The sequence below is a fragment of the Microcaecilia unicolor genome, chromosome 11 (assembly GCF_901765095.1).
Source record: "Microcaecilia unicolor chromosome 11, aMicUni1.1, whole genome shotgun sequence".
NCBI lineage: Eukaryota > Metazoa > Chordata > Amphibia > Gymnophiona > Siphonopidae > Microcaecilia > Microcaecilia unicolor.
In genome coordinates this window covers 40759384-40779237 of record NC_044041.1, presented here as the reverse complement: position 1 = coordinate 40779237, position 19854 = coordinate 40759384, and the positions used below count along the sequence as shown (strand labels likewise).

General features: G+C 45.6%; 1 protein-coding gene across 2 annotated transcripts in view; it reads right to left on the bottom strand.

Annotated features, from left to right (window-relative positions):
- The window catches only part of TCTN2 (tectonic family member 2), a 54923-nt gene that overhangs the window by 5360 nt on the left and 29709 nt on the right, over positions 1-19854 (bottom strand). For both annotated transcript variants that reach the window (XM_030217667.1, XM_030217666.1), the window contains 5 exons: positions 16139-16250; positions 13105-13208; positions 6252-6396; positions 4300-4425; positions 4118-4206 (listed from right to left, as the gene is read on the bottom strand). In XM_030217667.1, the coding sequence (XP_030073527.1) occupies positions 4118-4206; positions 4300-4425; positions 6252-6396; positions 13105-13208; positions 16139-16250 (576 nt within the window). The remainder of the gene's footprint in view (positions 1-4117; positions 4207-4299; positions 4426-6251; positions 6397-13104; positions 13209-16138; positions 16251-19854) is intronic.

Here is a 19854-nt window from a genome sequence, read left to right as displayed (position 1 = left end):
AAGCACTCTTCAACTGTCTATAGTCCCTAGGGGGCAGCCATCCTGATATTGTTTTATGAAGTGAGGATATCGTGATTCCTCCCTCACCAAAAGAGTGAAAAAACTCCCGTATCCTCACCCCCAGCCGAGTTCTCAGAGGGTCTGCTGGTAAAGAAATGATATAATGCCGTACTTGGCGTATAGCAAATTTATTCCCCCATGAGTCGCCTACCCTTCCAGCTAACTCCTCGTCTGTAAGAGGCTGCCCATCTTCACCCACCAGATGTTCCAATTTGGAAATTCCCCGTCTAGCCCATTCAACAAAATATTGGCTTGACAATCCTGGCAAAAATGCATTGTTCCCACGTATGGTTATTAAATCTGTTATTGTGGGGTCCCCTCCTAGTTGGCGTATAATCATTCCCCACACCTCTCGAAGTGAGCGCAGCAGCACACTTTTATTGAATCCCTGCGGTAAGTCTCGCGTTTTGTGGTGTAAAAGCGAAAATAGATGATAAGGTTCCCAGAGCGCTGCCTCCAGCGTCGTAGGAGTATAATGTTGCGTATCTAAACACCAATCTCCCAGGTATCGCAAATGACATGCTTTATTGTATAATTCCAAATTGGGCATACCCATTCCTCCTCGGCTCCAACTCCCCACTAACCGTGAGAAGCGAACCCTTGGCTTCTTGCCTCTCCAGCAGAACTTTGATGCTAATTTGTAAAAACTCTTTATGTCTTTCCGTCGGAGCCAAATTGGGATGGTCTGCATCACATAAAGCCATTTGGGAAACAACACCATTTTAATCATGTTTATTCTCCCTAACACTGACAACGGCAAATCCATCCATCCTTGTAGCACCTGCTGTGTCTCCTCCAGCAACCGAGTAATATTCAGATCATATAACCGCGAAATATCCATGGGCATCAGGATTCCGAGATACCGAAAAGAGGTTTGCGCTTTCCTCAGAGGAAACTCGCCTCTCCACCGCCTCCACACGTCCTCCGAGGAAGCCAAGGCCTCCGATTTTTCTAGATTCAAACTGAGTCCCGCATAATCTCCATACTCGGAGAAGATCTCTAATAGAGCATTCAGGGATTCTTGGGGGTCAGTTAAATGAACCAAGATGTCATCTGCGAAGGCCGCTACCTTAAAGACCTCCCTTCCTATCCTTACCCCTGCCACCGCTTCCTGCTCCTCAATTTCACGCAGCAGTGGATCTAGTGATAGCACAAATAATAACGGGGACAGAGGACAGCCCTGACGTGTTCCCCGGCCTATTTCGAATTCTTGTGTCTCAATCCCATTCACCGATATTCTCGCCTTTGGCGCGGAGTACAGTGCTTTAATCCCTGATAGAAATCTATCCGTGAAGCCATATCTCTGAAGAACAGCATATAGGAAATTCCATTTTACTTTATCAAAAGCTTTTTCAGCATCAAAGCTTATTAATAAAGAGTTTTCCTTCCCCCGACATCTAGCTTCTAATGAGGCCAGCACCTTGCAAACATTCTTGGTGATTTTCCGTCCCCCTACAAACCCCACCTGAGATTCGTGTATGAGATTCGGCAAGATTCTTGCTAATCTGTTCGCTAGTATCTTAGCCATCAGTTTCACTTCATAATTTAGCAGTGAAATGGGCCTATATGATTCAACTAGTTCTGGATCCCTCCCTTTCTTGGGAAGTACTATAATACAGGCTGTATTTAAATCCGGAGGCATCCTTTCCTGCTCGATTAATTTGTTAAACATTGCAGCTAAAGGCTCAGTGATTTCTTCTCCCATGATCTTGTAAAATTCCGCTCGGTAACCATCTGCGCCCGGCGCCTTAAACAGTGCGCTTTGATTAATCGCCAGAAACACCTCATCTGGAGTGATAAAAGCATTAAGTTGCTTTGCCTCCTGAGGTGATAATGTTGGTAATCCCATCTGATCTAAATATGAGTCTCCCGACAGACCATCATCCGGCGGGGCCTCATATAATTTTTTGTAATATTGATAGAAGCTCTCACTAATTTCCTTATCTGTGTGGACTCGTTCCCCTTGCCTCTTCCTCATAGTCAAAATCCTAGCCTTACCCTGTTTAGCTGCAATCAGGCGCGCCATCAAACGACCACACTTATTCCCATGCTTGTATAATTGGTATTTGTAATAAATTTGCGATTGGACTGCTTTGTAATGAAGCATTTCATTTAATTTAGTCTGCAAGAGCAACAAGTGTTGTCTATTCTCATTGGAGGCCTGTTGCCCGTATCTTCTCCGAGCTTGGCATATTAATTGACTCAACCTCAATATCTCTCTATCCCTGGCTTTACGTTTGTGAGCCACATAACTAATGATTTCTCCTCGAAATACTGCCTTAGCCGCCTCCCAGTATAAAACCGGGTCTTCAACGTGCATTGCATTATGTACTTTATAGTCCTGCCAATTCTGATGTATAGAGGCCTTGAAACCCTTATCTCGATATAGCTCTGTAGGAAACACCCATCTCTGTACCCCTCCCCTCTCCTCCCGAGGTGCCCAGCTCATTTCCACCCAAGCATGATCCGATATCACATCTGCTCCTATTTCAGATGTTGTCACTGAATTAAACATCCGTTCTGAAATCAACAGATAATCGATTCGAGCTTGTGTACCGTGCGCCCTTGAGAGGTGTGTGTAATCTCTCCCCTGTGGATTGAGAACCCTCCAGACGTCCACTAGCCCCACCTGTCGGCAAAAATTAGGCAGCCCTCTAGACTCCTGTCTAAACTCATTCCTCCTAGCCCCAGTACTATCACTCAAGGGATCCATCACCATATTAAAATCTCCCCCTATTATCATGGGCAAAGATTTGCTCAGTAACAGACGTGACCCTAGTTACTTTTAAATAGAAGTCTGAAAGATAACTGGGTAGTGAAAAAGTCTAGGGCTACATGTCAATTAACGCATTGATTAACAGCGATTAAACATTTTAATCACGGTTGGCTGCTAAATGCATGTTGCCCACCTTCTGCCTCCCTCTACTGTGCACGGTCTGGCATCTCTCCCTCCAGGATCTGCCTGCAGCTCTGTCCCCCTCCCCTGCTGTACCTTTTTAAACACAAGTCTTCGTCCCTGCAGCGCCAGCGGCAGCCGTATTCAAAGGCTGCCTGCAGCCTGCACTGGGCCGTTCCTTCTGACCCATCTCACGTGTTACAGGGCCAAAGATTTGTGTTTAGTTACACCGGGTGCAGGGGAGGGACCTGATTGACAGCAACAGTCAGGTCCGGGATGGGAGGGAGAGATGCCGGACTGTGGAGGAGGGGGGAGGGAATTGAGAGACAACCATGGACAGGGCCCAAAAGGGAGGGAGATGCTGGACTGTACATGGGGGAAGGGGGAGAAATACGGAAGACAGAGAGATAGTAGAACTGGGGTGGAGGGAAGGAAGAAAAAAAAAAAAAGGTGTTGGATGGGGAGGAAGGGGGATTTCAGATACAGGGAAGAGCGAGAGATAATGGACCTAGGGAGAGAGCTGGACCTGGAGGTAGGAGAAAGGAAATATTGGGCCTTTAATCAGTGGCACAGCCAAGGGGGGAGGGGATCTTGGATACCTGGGCTCCCCACTTGGGCTCAGGCCCCACTGCAAAGCTCCAGTACCTGTTCAATGGCAGTTAGGTAGGGTAGCTGAAGCCCCGCCAGACAAAGAAATCTGCTGAGTCACCCCCTTCCGCCTCTTACTTCCTCAGGAGCGAGAAGTCAGCTGGGTGCCTCCAGCCACCGATGCTTCAACTCCCCAAGCATGCTCAGTTTGTGCATGAACTGAAAGTGCTTGGGGAATGCTGGCATCAGCAGCTGGAGGCATCTTGCTGATTTCCTCACTTCTGAGGCAGTACAAGGAGGAAGGGAGCAGCTTTGGCACTGGATTTCTTCTACTGGCGGGGCTTCAGCACCTCAGCAAAGGTATGATACCTAATGTGGATGGGGGCAGGAGGAAGAGGAAACGCAATGCCCCACAGTCCCCCCCCATGCCCCTCCAATGGGCTGCTGGCTATGTCCCGCCTTTAATGGGACGATCAATCAGAAGTTCAGAAATTTTAATCGTGCAATTAATCACAATTAATTTACATCGAAATGCAGCCCTAAAAAATACTTTTTACAACTGGATATATTTACCTGTGTAACATTGTGTCATTGGATAGGCAAGGTGTGGCCAGCATACTTCATTTCGGTTGCAGTCATATTCTCGGTAGTTCATCTGAAAACTGTAAAACATTAAGAAAGCAGAACAAGAGCCATTGTTACCAGAAATTCAATGTCAGACTCCTATACAGGAACACCAGGAAATAAACAATCACCTCGTCACAGGAGGCGGTGGCTGAGCTGGTATTTTAATAAACTGGACTGATGCACTGATGGGAAAAGACTGACTATAGTTCTCACAGGCACTGTTGCACTGGAACTGCCATACAGCTGTGGAATAGCTGAAGGATAAAAAGAAAATAAGTTTATTATTCTGTCAAAACAAAAAAGATACTGTACCCCACCATACACCTCCCATTTCAGTTACAGAAAAAGCTACACTGCTTCCCTGTACCCCTTTGGAGGATGCTTGTAAACAAGAAAATCACAGATTAACCTCATATATGCTAAAATCTGATTAGTTCATTGTGTATTTATTATTTCAAAGCTATTATTGATCTGTGAGGTAATCTGTAACTCTTTGAATTCAGGAAATGTTAAAAGAGAGGATTTACAAGTACACCAACCAAGCAGAGCGAAAAACAGTACAAATGAGCCTTCAAGACTGGGTCAATCAAGAGTTCTTTATTGAAAAGACCCAACACAGGCCGCGTTTCAGCTAGTGTTCGCCTGCGTCAGGGGTCAATTTGATTATGAACTCTCGAATAGATCTCAAGGATCAGCCTTTAAAACTAAATGAAGTAATTGCGTCAAAGCACAGACTGCCGCTCTAGTTCTTTGCTGACACAGTGAAATTTAGACAACTTCGCTTTGACGCAATTACTTCATTTGCATTTAAAGGCTGACCCTTGAGATCTATTCGAGAGTTCATAATCAAATTGACCCCTGATGCAGGAATTACAGCGTATTCTGTAGGTAATCAGAGGTACTTAGCTGTCAGAACACTACTAAATAGCAATTATTCTGGACTCGTGTCTAGGGAAGCGTACCTCTTTAGCCCAATGACTAACTAGTCGTTGTACAAAGGAACAATGCCACAAATGGAATATATTATTTATTAGGTAAAAAAAATATATATAAACAATTCTCTCCATTCAGTGGCAACTACTAAAGCACACTTACAAAGACCTTCCCTACAAGATATATTTATTTATTGGTATCGATATATCTCAAACGGCAACCCTCACACTTTTGCTAGTCATTATTGCATTGACAAGTTGTCACAGATGGACTATTTTTGGACTGGCGGTATTGAATTCTTTTGTTTGGACTTTAGTTTGTACTTTGTTCCCTCTCTTTTGTTATATCCAGGTATTGAATTCTTTACCTTGAGGCTTCAACTGACCTCCACTGCTTGATGGATGGATTGCAGATTGGTCTCTGAACTGTTTACTGTTTAGTCCTTATAACCTGCAAACCTAAGATTGGGAGTCACCACTTTTGTGGCTGCAAAATCCTCTGTCCATGGTGAAAGAATAGTTGCTTACCTGTAACAGTGGTTCTCTGTGGACAATGATTTTCCAGCCACACAATCCCTCCTACCCTCCCAGAGTTGAAGTCAGCTGAAAGACAATAACTGACGGGCAATGGAATGTACAGTACATATAATATGGCCGGAATCTCCACGAATACACAGAGGTTTCTTTTAGAGACCTCTGTGACTGGAATCTGCTGGGTCAGCAATGTCACTGAGGGATGGAAAATCATCTGTCCATGGAGATCCACCATTACAGGTAAGCAACTATTCTTTTCAGTCGCTGGTAACCCACCTCATCAGTGATGTCACAATGGCTTGATCACCCAATACTTGGCTCACTTTTATTACATATAGCAGTAATTTTGATCGCTTGAGACACTTCTTTTTACTTTAATTAAGGGCATGGGCTACGGTTAAGACATGTTCTTTTACTGTTAACTCCGGTTATTAATAACTAGGTCTGACTGAATAAAATGGGACCTGTGCTAAAACAGCATAAATATGTAGTAAAATAACCCATATTAATGTAGCCCATGTTGATAACTTCCCCCCTAAGCGTAGTAAACACTATTCAACAACCACTCATACGCAGGTTATATATTTCTCACTCAGGATTTTATTTTATTATACCTGATGGTTACTGCTAGGATCTCTTGCTGCAGAATGCCCTCGACTGCGCCAAAAACAGTGGTGATTATCTGGATATTCAGATTAGCAGGAATATCTTGCAAGACGCCATAAGCGCAGTCACTAGTTGTATTGTTTGGTTCTCTATCTAAAAAAGGACTAAGTGATATTATATTCAAACATTTTGCTAAGAAATCTTAGTATCTTCTGTAATATATACTATTTTGTATTTAGGCTTTTATGCAAAGGTTTGCTCTCGCTTCACCAGAGGTAATATATTACAGTAATACATTCAGAATTGCATATATGTTACATTAGACTATACAGAATGTATAAAATAGCAAACTTCAGTGTTTTTAAGTACATTTAAAAAAAAAAACACATTTGTGCACTCCTGAAAAATGTTAAACCTAGGTACAAGACGCAAAACTCACTTTGAAAAATAGAGCAAGAACATGCTTGTTTCTGTTGTTGGAAGCACTATTTTCCAAAATCAGGTCAGAAAATACAGGAGACAGGGTTTGCATCTGATATTGCAGAAATGAAGAACAGTCATTTCCTCAGCAACCCTCCAGACCGGTCAAGACGCTTGGGTTATGCATGCCTACCAGCAGAGGGAGACTGAGAAAACTAACTTCAAACTGAGTACATATAACCTGTGCTAGCCCTCTATCCCCAGTATTTTCTCAGTCTCAGCAGAGGGTAGACATGCAGCTGTGCAGCTTGTCCGGTCTGGCAGGATTTAGGTCCATTTTGTGAGACTAGTTTATTTTCAGTTGTTTCTAAGGAGAAGTTGGTGAAAGATCAGTTGATCCCTGTGCCTGGAACTCTGTGGTGTGCAAGGGGTTGGTAGGTCCGGTGGGGCCTACCATTGTCCCCTCTGGGGTGTCACACCCGGGTGGCCGGGTCCCTCCCCCGACTGGCTCTCCCGTTTTGGGCAGCTTTGTGCCTCGGCTGCAGTGTTAATCCTGCAGCCTTGAGTGCCATTCAGATTATAGCAGCAGGGCTCAAATAAAGTTAAAAAAAAAAAAAAAAAAAACACCTCGTGTGGAGAGCTGCAGCAGCTGCACTCCGGGGTTTCCAGAGTTGTTCAGCCGGTCTGGGAGAGCTGGGCCAGTGATTCAGCGCCGGTGAGTGTTATTTCTTGATTTTTACTTCGCCGGTAGTAATCAGCTGTTTAAGAGGCGCGAGTATGTCGGGGAAGTTTCTTCGTTGCCGGCTGTGCGCGCGTCGGGGTGTTGAAGCGGCTGGCGGTCCCTGCCGCTTTTGTGGAGAGCCCAAGGCCTCATCTCCCGCGCCTCCGGTGTTAGCAGCGGAGATTCCTTCTGCGGGAGCGCAGGAGGGTGGTGCGGCTCAGTTTGGCGCTTCAACGGCGGTCCCGATTTTGGCGGGAACCGCCGCCATCTTGGATTCGGGTCTTTTGGGTGCTGAGACGGTCGTGGGACCGCAGCCTTTCCCGATTTCGAGTCCCGCTGGGGGGGGAAGCCTCGGGCAGCATGGGGTTCCCTCCAGAGTTTGTTTGGAGTTTGTTTCAGGCTTGGAAGGCGGGCCCATCGGGTGCGGAGTCCCTTAGTCCAAGGTTGGGGGGGGCTACCGCTAAAAGACCGCGAGTGGAGTGCTCTGAAGATGTAGAGGTCTTTTCTCCTCCAGACTCGGAGGGTGATTTTAGCCCCCTGGAAGAGGAAGAGGGGTCGGTGGCAGGGCAGGATGGGGACCTGTCTTTGCCGGGGGAGGACCCCTCGGTGGTTAGAATTTTTCACAGGGATGAATTGTCGGAACTCATTGAGCAGGTGTCTGCCACTTTAAGGTTTGATTCTGCGGCAGCTCCCATTGGGGATGGGAAGCAGGTGGATCCTTTGGTTAAGGGGATCAGGCGGGTCTCTCGCTCCTTTCCTATGAATGCGGACTTGAGAGATATGATCTCGCAGGAGTGGCAGTCGCCGGAGGCTCAGTGTAAGGTAGCTCGGGCTATGGCCAAGCTCTATCCCCTTCCTCAGGAGGACAGAGAGTCTCTCAGGCCTCCGACGGTGGATGCCGTGGTTACGGCAGTGACTAAGGCTACTGCTATTCCAGTGGATGGGGGGGCCGCGTTGCGGGACCCTCAGGATAGGAAATTGGAGACCTTCCTAAAGCGGAGTTTTGATCTGTCTGCCTTGGCGCTGCAAGCGTCTGTTTGTGGAGGTCTGGTGGCGCGGGCTTGTTTTCGTTGGGCGGAGAGGCTCCTGGATGGCCCGCAGGCTGATAGGGCTGCTCTGGTTCAAGATCTGGCCAAGTTGGAGATGGGGTCGTCGTTCTTGGCGGATGCACTGTACGATTTGTTGAGGGCATCGGCTAAGAACATGACTTTTGCCGTGGCGGCTCGGCGGGCCCTGTGGTTGCGGGGCTGGGTGGCTGATGCCGCTTCCAAGACTAAACTTTGTTCCCTCCCCTTTAGAGGCTCTTTGCTTTTCGGGGAGGAATTGGATAAATTGGTGAAGGGTCTTGGTGATGCTAAGGCGCCTCGGCTTCCTGAGCTTCGTCCCAAGGTGTCTAAGGGGGCAGCAGGACGGGGGCGTTTTCAGGAGGCTCGGCGGTATCGACCCGGTAGGTCTTCTGGGGGGACTAGGGGTCGGTTTTTCCAGAGAACCCAGTCCTTTCGAGGTGGCCGTCGCGGGGGGCGAGGCTCCTCTTCGGGAGCGTCCGGTACGTCCCGTGTGTCTCAATGATGGTTTGGGGACCCAGCCTCTGGTTCGCGTGGGGGCTCGTTTACGCTTGTTTTACCAGAGGTGGGTCCATATCACGTCAGACCAGTGGGTACTGCAGATAGTGCGAGACGGGTACGCCCTAGAATTCGACAGTCCCCTCTCCGACTTCTTTCTCGTGTCTCCCTGTCATTCAAGAGGCAAGGCGAGAGCAATAAGGGACACTCTGTCGCGTCTCATCGGTTTAGGGGCGGTGGTACCGGTCCCCAGGTTAGAAAGAGGTACGGGCTGTTACTCCATTTATTTCGTGGTGCCCAAGAAGGAAGAAGGTGCCTTCCGGCCCATTTTAGACCTCAAAAAGGTCAATGCGGCCCTAAAGGTTCCCTCCTTTCGGATGGAGACTTTGCGCTCAGTGATTGTAGCGGTGCAAGAAGGAGAGTTTCTGACGTCTCTGGACCTGACAGAGGCTTACTTACACATTCCCATCCTAGAGGCGCACCAGCGTTTTCTTCGCTTTGTGGTCTTAGGGAGGCATTTTCAGTTTTGTGCACTACCTTTCGGTCTGGCGACTGCGCCTCGCACCTTCTCCAAGGTGATGGTTGTGGTGGCGGCGGCGCTGCGCTTGCAGGGCATTTTGGTGCATCCATATCTGGACGACTGGTTGATTCGGGCCAAATCAAGGTCAGAGAGCGAGGAGGCCACCGGCCGTGTGGTGACCTTCTTGCAGTCGCTCGGTTGGGTGGTCAATCTGGCAAAGTGTCACCTGGTGCCTTCCCAGTCTCTGGAGTATCTGGGAGTTCGCTTCGACACGAAGAAGGGCCGGGTGTTTTTGACAGCTCCTCGCATCTCCAAGCTGCAGGGACAGATCAGGCGGCTCCGAGCACAGAGAGCGCCTTCGGCTCGGGCGTATCTTCAGGTGTTGGGTCTGATGGCAGCAACAATAGAGGTGGTTCCTTGGGCCAGGGCCCATATGAGAGAGTTACAGAGAGCCTTGTTGTCTCGTTGGTCCCCTCAGTCTCAGGACCTGGAGGAGAGGTTCCCTCTGTCGGGGGTTGCCCTTCGCAGCCTTCGCTGGTGGCTACACTCTCCGAATCTGGTGAAAGGAATGCCGCTGGACTCTCCCACTTGGACGGTTCTGACCACGGATGCGAGTCTCTCGGGCTGGGGAGCGCATTGCCTGGGGCAGGTAGCTCAAGGACTTTGGACGGTGGAGGAAGCATCGTGGTCCATCAATCGCCTGGAGACTCGAGCAATTCGGTTGGCTCTTCGGTCCTTTCACAGCCTGATAGAAGGCAAGGCAGTCAGGGTTCTTTCCGACAATGCCACGGCCGTCGCTTATGTAAATCGGCAGGGGGGAACGAAGAGCCAAGCGTTAGCTGTGGAGGCGGCGGAGTTAATGTTGTGGGCAGAAGCTCATCTGCAGAGCATCTCGGCGGGCCACGTGGCAGGGGTGGACAACGTGAGCGCGGATTTCCTAAGCAGACACACGTTAGACCCCGGAGAGTGGTCCCTCCATCCCTCAGTGTTCAATCGACTGGTGTTGGCATGGGGGCGGCCGGTGCTGGATCTCATGGCATCGGCCGACAACGCTCAGGCCCCTCGCTTCTTCAGTCGTCGAAGAGATCCTCGGGCCGAGGGCATCGACGCGTTAGTGCTCCCGTGGCCGACTCAGCAGTTGCTTTATGTATTTCCGCCATGGCCGCTGGTGGGCCGCGTGGTGCAGCGGATCGGGCACCATGCAGGTCTAGTGGTTCTGATTGCGCCCAATTGGCCTCGACGTCCGTGGTACGGAGACCTGGTTCGGTTATTGGTGCAGGATCCCATTCCGTTGGGCTCCAGGGTGAGATTGGTTCAGGGGCCGATCGAGATGGCCGACCCTGCTCCATTCTCGCTTACGGCCTGGCTCTTGAGAGGCTCAGATTAAGGAAGAAAGGTTTTTCAGCCAGGGTAATTGATACCATGCTGCGTTCTCGTAAGAGGTCTACTTCTTTGGCGTATGTGCGGGTGTGGCGCATTTTTGAGAACTGGTGTCAAGAGCGGCAGTATGTTCCTCTACGGGTTTCCATCGCGGAAGTTTTGGAGTTCCTGCAGGACGGTCTGGACAGGGGGCTCTCGCTCTCTTCCCTGAAAGTGCAGGTTTCAGCGTTGTCTTGTTTCCGTGGAAAGATTCAGGGGATTTCCTTGGCGGCTTCGCCGGACGTGGGGCGGTTCTTGAAAGCTGTCAAGTTGCTTCGTCCACCTCGTCGGCCGACGGTTCCGCCTTGGGATTTGAATTTGGTGTTGGAGGCTCTGGTGGGTCCTCCGTTTGAACCGTTGGCGTCCATCTCGTGTAAAGATCTTACGTTAAAGACAGTGTTTCTGGTGGCCATTGCTTCGGCGCGTAGAATTTCGGAGCTACAGGCTTTGTCTTGTAGAGAGCCTTTTCTCTCCTTGGCTAAGGAGAAAGTGACTTTGCGGACAGTTCCTTCGTTTGTTCCTAAGGTGGTATCCTCCTTTCATGTTAATCAGGTGATTTCGTTACCAGTGTTGGGGGATAGGTCGGGTGATCTCTCTCAACGCCGTTTGGCTAAGTTAGATGTTCGACGCATTTTGCGGTCGTATTTGAGCAGAACGCAGGACTTCCGAGCGTCGGATCGTTTGTTCATTTTGTATGGAGGTCCCAGAAAGGGGGAAGCGGCTTCCAAGGCCACTTTGGCTAGATGGTTAAAGGAGACTATTGCCTCGGCGTATTTGTTGAAACGTCGGGCAGTTCCCTCGGTACTGAAGGCACACTCTACTCGGGGGGTAGCCGCCTCTTGGGCGGAAAGTAGTTTTATTCCCCCTCAGGACATTTGTAAGGCGGCGGTGTGGTCGTCCATTCATTCTTTTGTAAAGCATTATAGAATTGATGTGCAGGCAAAAGAGGATGCTCGGTTTGGAGCGGCTGTGTTGTCTTCTGCTTTTCGTGGGTCCCACCCTTAATGTGTCTACTGCTTTGGTACTTCCCAAGCGTCTTGACCGGTCTGGAGGGTTGCTGAGGAAGGTGAAATTAGGCCTTACCTGCTAATTTTCTTTCCTCTAGACCCTCCAGACCGGTCAAGAGCCCACCCTGGTTCGTATCAGAAGTAATTCAGCAAAAGTAATTTTCAGCCGGGTCAGTTATCAGAAGTATTTTGAGCCGTGTTCTGCTATGTCTGTTCATTTGATATTCAGTATGGTCGGAGACATTTTCTTTGACTCTAATGTTCTGCAGAGTGGGACGCCTGAGCGTTTCATCTGTTTAAGCACACTGTTGGTGTTTACCTATTAGTTTTCCAGGTACAGGGGTTTTATTAGTTTCGGAGTTACTGTTACAGGGATGTGTTTCTCTGCTTTGCTAACTGTATACTGGAGATAGAGGGCTAGCACAGGTTATATGTACTCAGTTTGAAGTTAGTTTTCTCAGTCTCCCTCTGCTGGTAGGCATGCATAACCCAAGCGTCTTGACCGGTCTGGAGGGTCTAGAGGAAAGAAAATTAGCAGGTAAGGCCTAATTTCACCATCTATATAATTACTGTTAGACAAGTTTCAGACAAAACTAATAAACAGATTGAAATATAGATAAGTTTCAGACTAGATATACAGTACAATTGGGTCTGCCCCAGGTATAGAATACTATACTTAGGGGTTCTTTTACTAAGCAGTGGGAAAAAGTGATCTTAGCATGCTCTTATGCAGGTTTTTCAAGCATACTAAGGCCATTTTTACCACGGCCATAAAATGGCCGATTTTCTATTTTTTTGTATTAATGGCCAAGTGCCATTTTAAAAAACTACTTACTGCCACCTATTTTGTAGGCAATATGGGCTCACGCAATATTCCTGCACTAGCCAGTCAGTGCATGCTAACGCTCACTCTCCGCTTCCTGACATAACCCCTCAAAAAAAAACCCTCAAAACCCATTTTTTTTTAGCATGCAGTTAACATGTACTCATTTGGCTGTTACTGCACGAGGCCTGAGCCTGTCCCGTAGTATGCCATTTTAAACTGTGTTAGGCGTTACAGTGGCTCCTGCTGGCCACACTACAACATTGGGCATTAGTCTCTCAGAATATATCCGCCCAACCTTTAGGGATGTGACTTGTTCAAGCAGTTAAAAATGAAGAAAAATATAGTAAAGCTAGATGAACTGCACACACAGTTTGGAGTCAGCTTACATATTATTTCTGCCCATTCGCTCAGATCACTAGCATTTGAGTTGCCTCTTTTCGCAACATGAGTAGCTGGTACCAACGATCGCAAGATTTCAGACACAGTCTTCCTGCAAAACAACAAAAGCAGAAAGACTTTGTTCTCAAAAGTCTGTTTGGAATACAGCTTGCAAAGCAAATGAAGGTTTTATAGTCCAAAAGTGAAACCCAAACCTTAACATGAACAAGTGAAGTACAACTCATTTAAAAAGGATGAGTTCAGAATAACATTGACAAGGCCTCTCTTTAAAAGGTCAGGCATGTCCAGAATGCACAAGATTTCAGGTCTTGAGCTGCAAATGAGGGATTTGGATTTAGCTAATGCCTTTTAGTGCAAGGCAAGTTACATGCAAATACAGTAGGTATTTTCCTTCCCTGGAGGTTTCACAAGTTTTGGACAGTGATGAACACAATGCTAGCTTGAAAAATTGGCTGTGCACTGCTGACAGATAAAGTCCTGGAGCAGCATTAAGCTGAAAAGTTAGGCCGCTGCCCCTGCCCCTTCTCCTTCCATGGTGAGTTTCAATGCTTTTCTGAAATCAGTGGGCTACATTTGGTAAATGGCTCCCACAAATAGGTGCTGAAATGATGCACGCTAAGCTAGTATTCTGTGAAGGTTGCTATGCACAGAATGACCTTTACAGAATACTAGCTTAATGTGCATTTTGGGCTAGATTCTATATATGGTGCCAAAAACAACTGGTGACAAAACACCCCCACTTAAGCAGTATTTAATAAGCTGCTCCTAAAGTTTGGTGCGGTTTATAGAATTAATGCTTAAACAGACAGGTCACATGTAAATTTAAGAGTGCAGCCATTTGTACCTACAAAAATGTGGTGCAAATGCCCACATCTAAATTTATGCGAAGAGCACTGTTATTCTACAATTACGTGTGAAACTCAAAACCATGCCAACACACCCTGCCCCAAAATGCCCATGACCCTCCCATTTCCAGAACCCCTTTTTCAGGTGGTGACAAGTCCCAATTAAATCTAATTTGTGCCAATTATTGGCACTAATTGGCTTGTTATTCTATTAAAATGGAAATGCGCCTAAATGTGTGCACAATTTTTGGTGACTTTTGTAAAATCAGGGGGGATTGTGCCTAAACTGGGCGCAAGCATTTACACCTACCGAAGGCCGGTATAAATGCTCGTACCCAACTGATGATAGGCATGCAAATGCAGGTATTCTGTAACATTATGCCTAATTTCTGGGAATGCCCCTCCCATGGCCACACCCCCTTTGAAGTTACACGCTATGAAATTTAGGCACACGTCATACAATAGGACATAGGGCAGATCCACACATAACTCATGACTACCAATTAAGTGCTCGTTAACACCAATTATTGATAGCACCCAAATTTTCACACTCAGCTTTGGGTGTCCTATACAGAATCCAGCGAAATGTAACTATCCGTTCCTTATGTATCTGTTCCTGATATGTAATGTATTACTGCTGCAAAAAACAAAACAACAAAAAAAAAAGACTTTCCTGTAAAATGATCTACAAACACATGTCATGGCTGCTGGATACTTGTATCCTTGGAAGCACCAATGCAGTTAATAGGGGATAAACCACACCAACTAACAATTTCCACAGCCAGATGCAAAAATAGATAGCTCCAACAATTACAGTGTGCATTTTTTATGGTGTGTAAAATAATCATGACTGTCACAGGACAACTGAGCTTTCCTGTCATTCAGCATGTGTTTGTATTTAACTGTAATTTATATTTGAGTTTTAAACAATGAACTAGTTTCTAGACAGGCAAGAACTCTCTTGCTTGAGGTCAGGGCTGCCTTTTCAAAAAGCACAAAAGAACTCCCTTGGAGATATTAGATGTAGCTTATTTTATAGATTTCATTATTTATTGAGTAAAAACTTGATATTGCACTTGATTTCCAAATATTAACAAGGTAGTTACCAATAAATATTAATAAAAAAATTTACAATTAAACTACTTAACATTAATACCCCTTCCACTCCCTTATCACAACCAATAAAACCAAAATTTAAAATCCATTCTCACTCAGATCAAACACTAAATCTGTACTTTGACAGGCCCCACTCTGATTTGACTGTTATGGCTGTTGCCTTCCCCTGCTTCCAGCCCTGCAGTGTTTCTCCTTCCTATCCTGACAGCCAGTCAGCCAATCTGATGTATCCAGACAAATGATCACTCTGGCAGACATCAGACAGTAGCCTCTGGCAGTCTGATATCTGTCAGTGGAGGAATGACCTAGTGGTTAGAGCATCGGTCTTGATATCCAGAGGTGGCCGGTTCATATCCCACTGCTGCCCCGGGGGGGGAGTGTTTCGGAGATGGGAGCATGGGAGGAAGAAAGATGGAGGGGAGAGAGGGATGTCGGGCACATGAGAAGGAAGTACTGGGCCCCCCACTGTCCTGGGTCCTCAGGCACTGCTCAGTTGCCCAAATAGTCAGTCCACCCCGTTAGGCATCCCCTACTAACTCAGCAAAGGAAGCCACTCTACTACTACTACTACTACTATAAATCATTTCTATAGCGCTACCAGTCGTACGCAGCGCTTCACAATTCAACATGAAGAAAAGACAGTCCCTGCTCAAAAGATCTTACAACCTAAATCAGGACAGACAGACAGGACCAATAAGGATAAGGGTAGGACAGAAAGAAGGACACATAGGGAAAGGGACTATTGAAGAGAGGAAGACAAGATAAAGGTTACGAGCAAGTGACAAGTTAGGAGTCAAAAGCAGCATCAAACAGGTAGGCCTTTAGCCCGGATTTGAAGGCGGCCAGGGATGGAGCTAGACGTAATGGCTCAGGAAGCCCATTCCAGGCATAAGGTGCGGTGAGATAAAAGCCACTCCTTCCTTGAAGTTCAAAGATTTCAAATCCCGATATCATGAATAGGTCATGTTCCAAAGACAGATTCCTTTCATACTACATCATGTCAACCAATGTACTAAGCAAGTTAGGAAACAGACAAAGACAAAGAGTGAAGGACATTTACCGTATCTGAGTGCAATTTTCATTAAATCGAATTCTCACAAAGCATCCAGATGTTGCATCCTCTCCAAACAATACTGGTGTGCGAGTAGCAGATGTGCACAAGCCATCAGCAGCTGGAAATATAAATGAGGTACGTTCAATCTCATCTTTTACTGCCTTTCTTTTCCACACTAGTCCCTTACTGCTGCACATTTTTGAGAATTTCTAAGAAAAAACAGCAACTAAAAGGCTGCCAGAAAACCAACTTTTGTTTAAATCTCTATATTAAAGATATGGAGAGACTGTTGCATAAACAGCTACCAATACAACAAGCAAAGAAAAAAATCTATATAACATATGAACCAAGATTTTGCATATACAAAAAGTAATACATGTAACCCCGACCCCTCTTTTCCTAATAAATGTCTTTCATCACCCAACTCTTTCCTCCCCCCCCAAACTGAGCCAAAACAATGACAGCTTTTATGCTGAACGCCTGTGCACTTATGGCCTCCCGCCAATCCAAGCCTCATTCTTCCCATCCCCTTCTCCTCTTCTTATGTTGCTTGCATATTAATGTACCAATTTGACGAGCAATCTACATGTGCAGTTTGTTCAGTACTAAGCTATGTGCTTTAGGGAACAAAAGTGTGAATATACTCGTCCTATATCATCATAAAGTTCTTGGCTCTTTGCGGTCTGATTTGCATCCTTAGCCTCCATTAGCAAGGGAATATGAAAGGCTCCTCTCCAGTACCAAAACAAACTTTAAAAATAAAACTAATTTCAACATGTGTCAATATTCAGGTGCATGCTGTAAAATCAACTCAGATGCACTGTACACTTAAGACAAAGTACACTGCATGGCACCTGTTACACTTTCAAGTTTTCAGATATTACAGTAACAGCAGCTGTTGTAATTGATGATTCGATCATTAGGCATGTAGATAGCTGGGTGGCTAGTGGACGTGAGGATCGCCTGGTCACAAGGTGGCGTACCTCATGAGTCTCCTATTGATAGGATGTTAGATACTTCTGGGGAGCAGCCGGCTGTCTTGGTACATGTGGGTACCAATGACATAGGAAAATGTGGAAGGTAGGTTCTGGAAGCCAAATTTAGGCTCTTAGGTAGAAATCTGAAGTACAGATCCTCCAAGTGGGGCATTTTCAGAAATGTTCCCCGTTCCACACGCAGAACCCAAGAGGCAGGCAGAGCTCTGAAGTCTCAATGTGTGCCTGAGACGATGGTGCAGGGATGAGGGATTTAGATTTTGTTAGAAACTGGACAACATTCTTGGAAAGGAGGAGCCTTCATCGAAAGAATGAACTCCACCTTAACCAGGATGGAACTGCTGGAACTAACTTTTAAAAAGGAGATAGAGCAGCTTTTAAACTAAAATGGGGGGGGGGGTGGGGAAGCCAACAGTCGCCCAGGAGCACATGGTTTGGTGTGGAGTATCCTTGAAGGATAAAATTGAAACAGGACATTTAGGGAATCCCAAGAGAGAGGTTTCAACAATAGTGAAAGAAAGCCAGGTTTGTTTAAGGATAGAGCAAGGTAAAGGATGCACATTATCCCCGTCAACTTTTAAGCAGCTTGTAGATGCAAAGAAAAAACACAATTTAAGTGCCCATATACAAATGCTAGAAGCCTAAAAAATAAGATGGGAGAGTTAAGAGTATATAGCACTAAATGATGAGGTAGATATAATAGGCATCTCAGAGACTTGGTGGAAGGAGCACAATCAATAAGACACTGTGGGACAAATTATATCACAATGATAGAGGGGATCAAATTGGAGGGGGAGTTACACTATAGGTCAGAGGGAATTCTACATGAAACAAATACCCGCTTGTAATCATTATGGCTAGACATTCCATGTGTGAAGGGAAGGAATATTTTAGTAGGGCTGTACTACAGTCTGCCAGGACAGAACAGACAGACAGATGAAGAAATGTTTACAGAAATTAGGAAAGCTGGCAAACTGGGCAACACTATAATAATGAGTAATTTCAATATTGACTGGATAAATGTTACATCAGGGAGCACCAAGGAGATACATTTCCTAGATGTAATAAATGACTGCTTCATGGAACAACTGGTCCAGGAATGAACAAGAGGGGGAGCCATTTTAAATCTAGTCCTTTGTGGAGTGCAGGGCATAGTACAAGAGGCAACTGTGTTGGGTCCGCTGAGAAACTGTGATCATAACATGATCAAAGTTTGAGCTACAATCTGGAATGAAGCCACCAAGGAAATCTACTGCAGCAGCATTTAATTTTCGAAAAGGCAGCTATAACAAAATGAGGAAAATGGTTAAAAAGAAGCTAAAAGGATCGGCTGCAAAGATGAGGCATGGATGTTGTTTAAAAATACCATCTTGGAAGCCCAGACCAGATACATTTCTCATATTTACAAAGGCGGAAAGAAGAAAAAACAGCCAGTATGGTTAAAAGGTGAAGTGAAAGAGGCTATTAGAGCCAAAAGGGGGGGAAGGGGACGAGAAGGGTGGGAGGTTGGGAGTTCATGAGGGGGGGGCGGGGAAATGGATGTGACATTGCTTGATTGTTGATGTTTTGAATTTCTCAAGGAGCATTTGTCTCCAGGTTTTGTTACCATGATTTATTAATAAAGTTTTATAAATAAAAAATAAAAAAGATCATCCTCTCTGAGAAGTTCTGAGAGAAAAGGACATTTCTCTGGTAAGTGAACATTATTTTGCTTTGTGCTTTGGGAACTTAATTGGGGTTTAAAGGAGGAATTCTGGGTTAGTGATGGCAGAATGAAAATATAAAAAAAGCAAACTTTATATGTGTGGATGTTATGAGACATGTTGCTTTCCATACAAATTGTTCATTACTAGTGTTAAAGCTACTTGAGACCACAGGAAGAATGGCAGCTACATATGTATTAGCATGGAATGCTTGACATTATACTGTGTATGTGTTTTATGGATTTCTATTAATTAAAAAAGATTTAAACATAAAAGCAAACTTTATCAAATAATCTCCATACTCTTTTCCCCCTACTTTTAAAACCTGAACTTTGTACCACAGCATTAACAGTTAGCCTCTAGCAGGCACTGCAGGACCTAGTGATGACTTACCAACACAGGAGTATTTGGATTCTTCTCTGGAATGTTTTTGTCTAGTTAAAAGTGTTCAAAGTCATCACTTAAAAAACTGTTGAGCACTCATATATAAGCATTTACACTGTATGCACAATAGTATAGAGAGTAAATGTATAGTGAGTGAATTGGTAGCATAGCCAGAGAATGTTGGTCTTATATGGGGGTTTAAATTGAAGGTGAGATAATTTGAAGTGTGCAATATAATAAGTTTATAATAACCTATTCTTTTTTTTGGTGGAGTTAGAATGTCATATTGAAGAATAGTTATAGTGAAAGTTCCCAAAATATATTTTTTGTAATTTAAAAAAGGTTTGGACAGTTCCTGGTAGAAAAAAGTCCATAGTTTGCTACTGAGACAGACATGGGAATGCCACTGCTTGCCCTCGGATTGGTACATGGAATGTTGCTATTTGGGTTTCTGCCAGGTATTGTGACCTGGACTGGTCACTGTTGGAAAGAGGATACTGGGCTGGATGGACCATTGGTCTGACCCAGTACGGCTATTCTTATGTTCTTAACTGTCATATTTATAACATGATTAAAAGGATAATCAAGACTTTATATTGCATATGGTCTTCGTTTTAATGATGTAAAACTGTTCTGACAT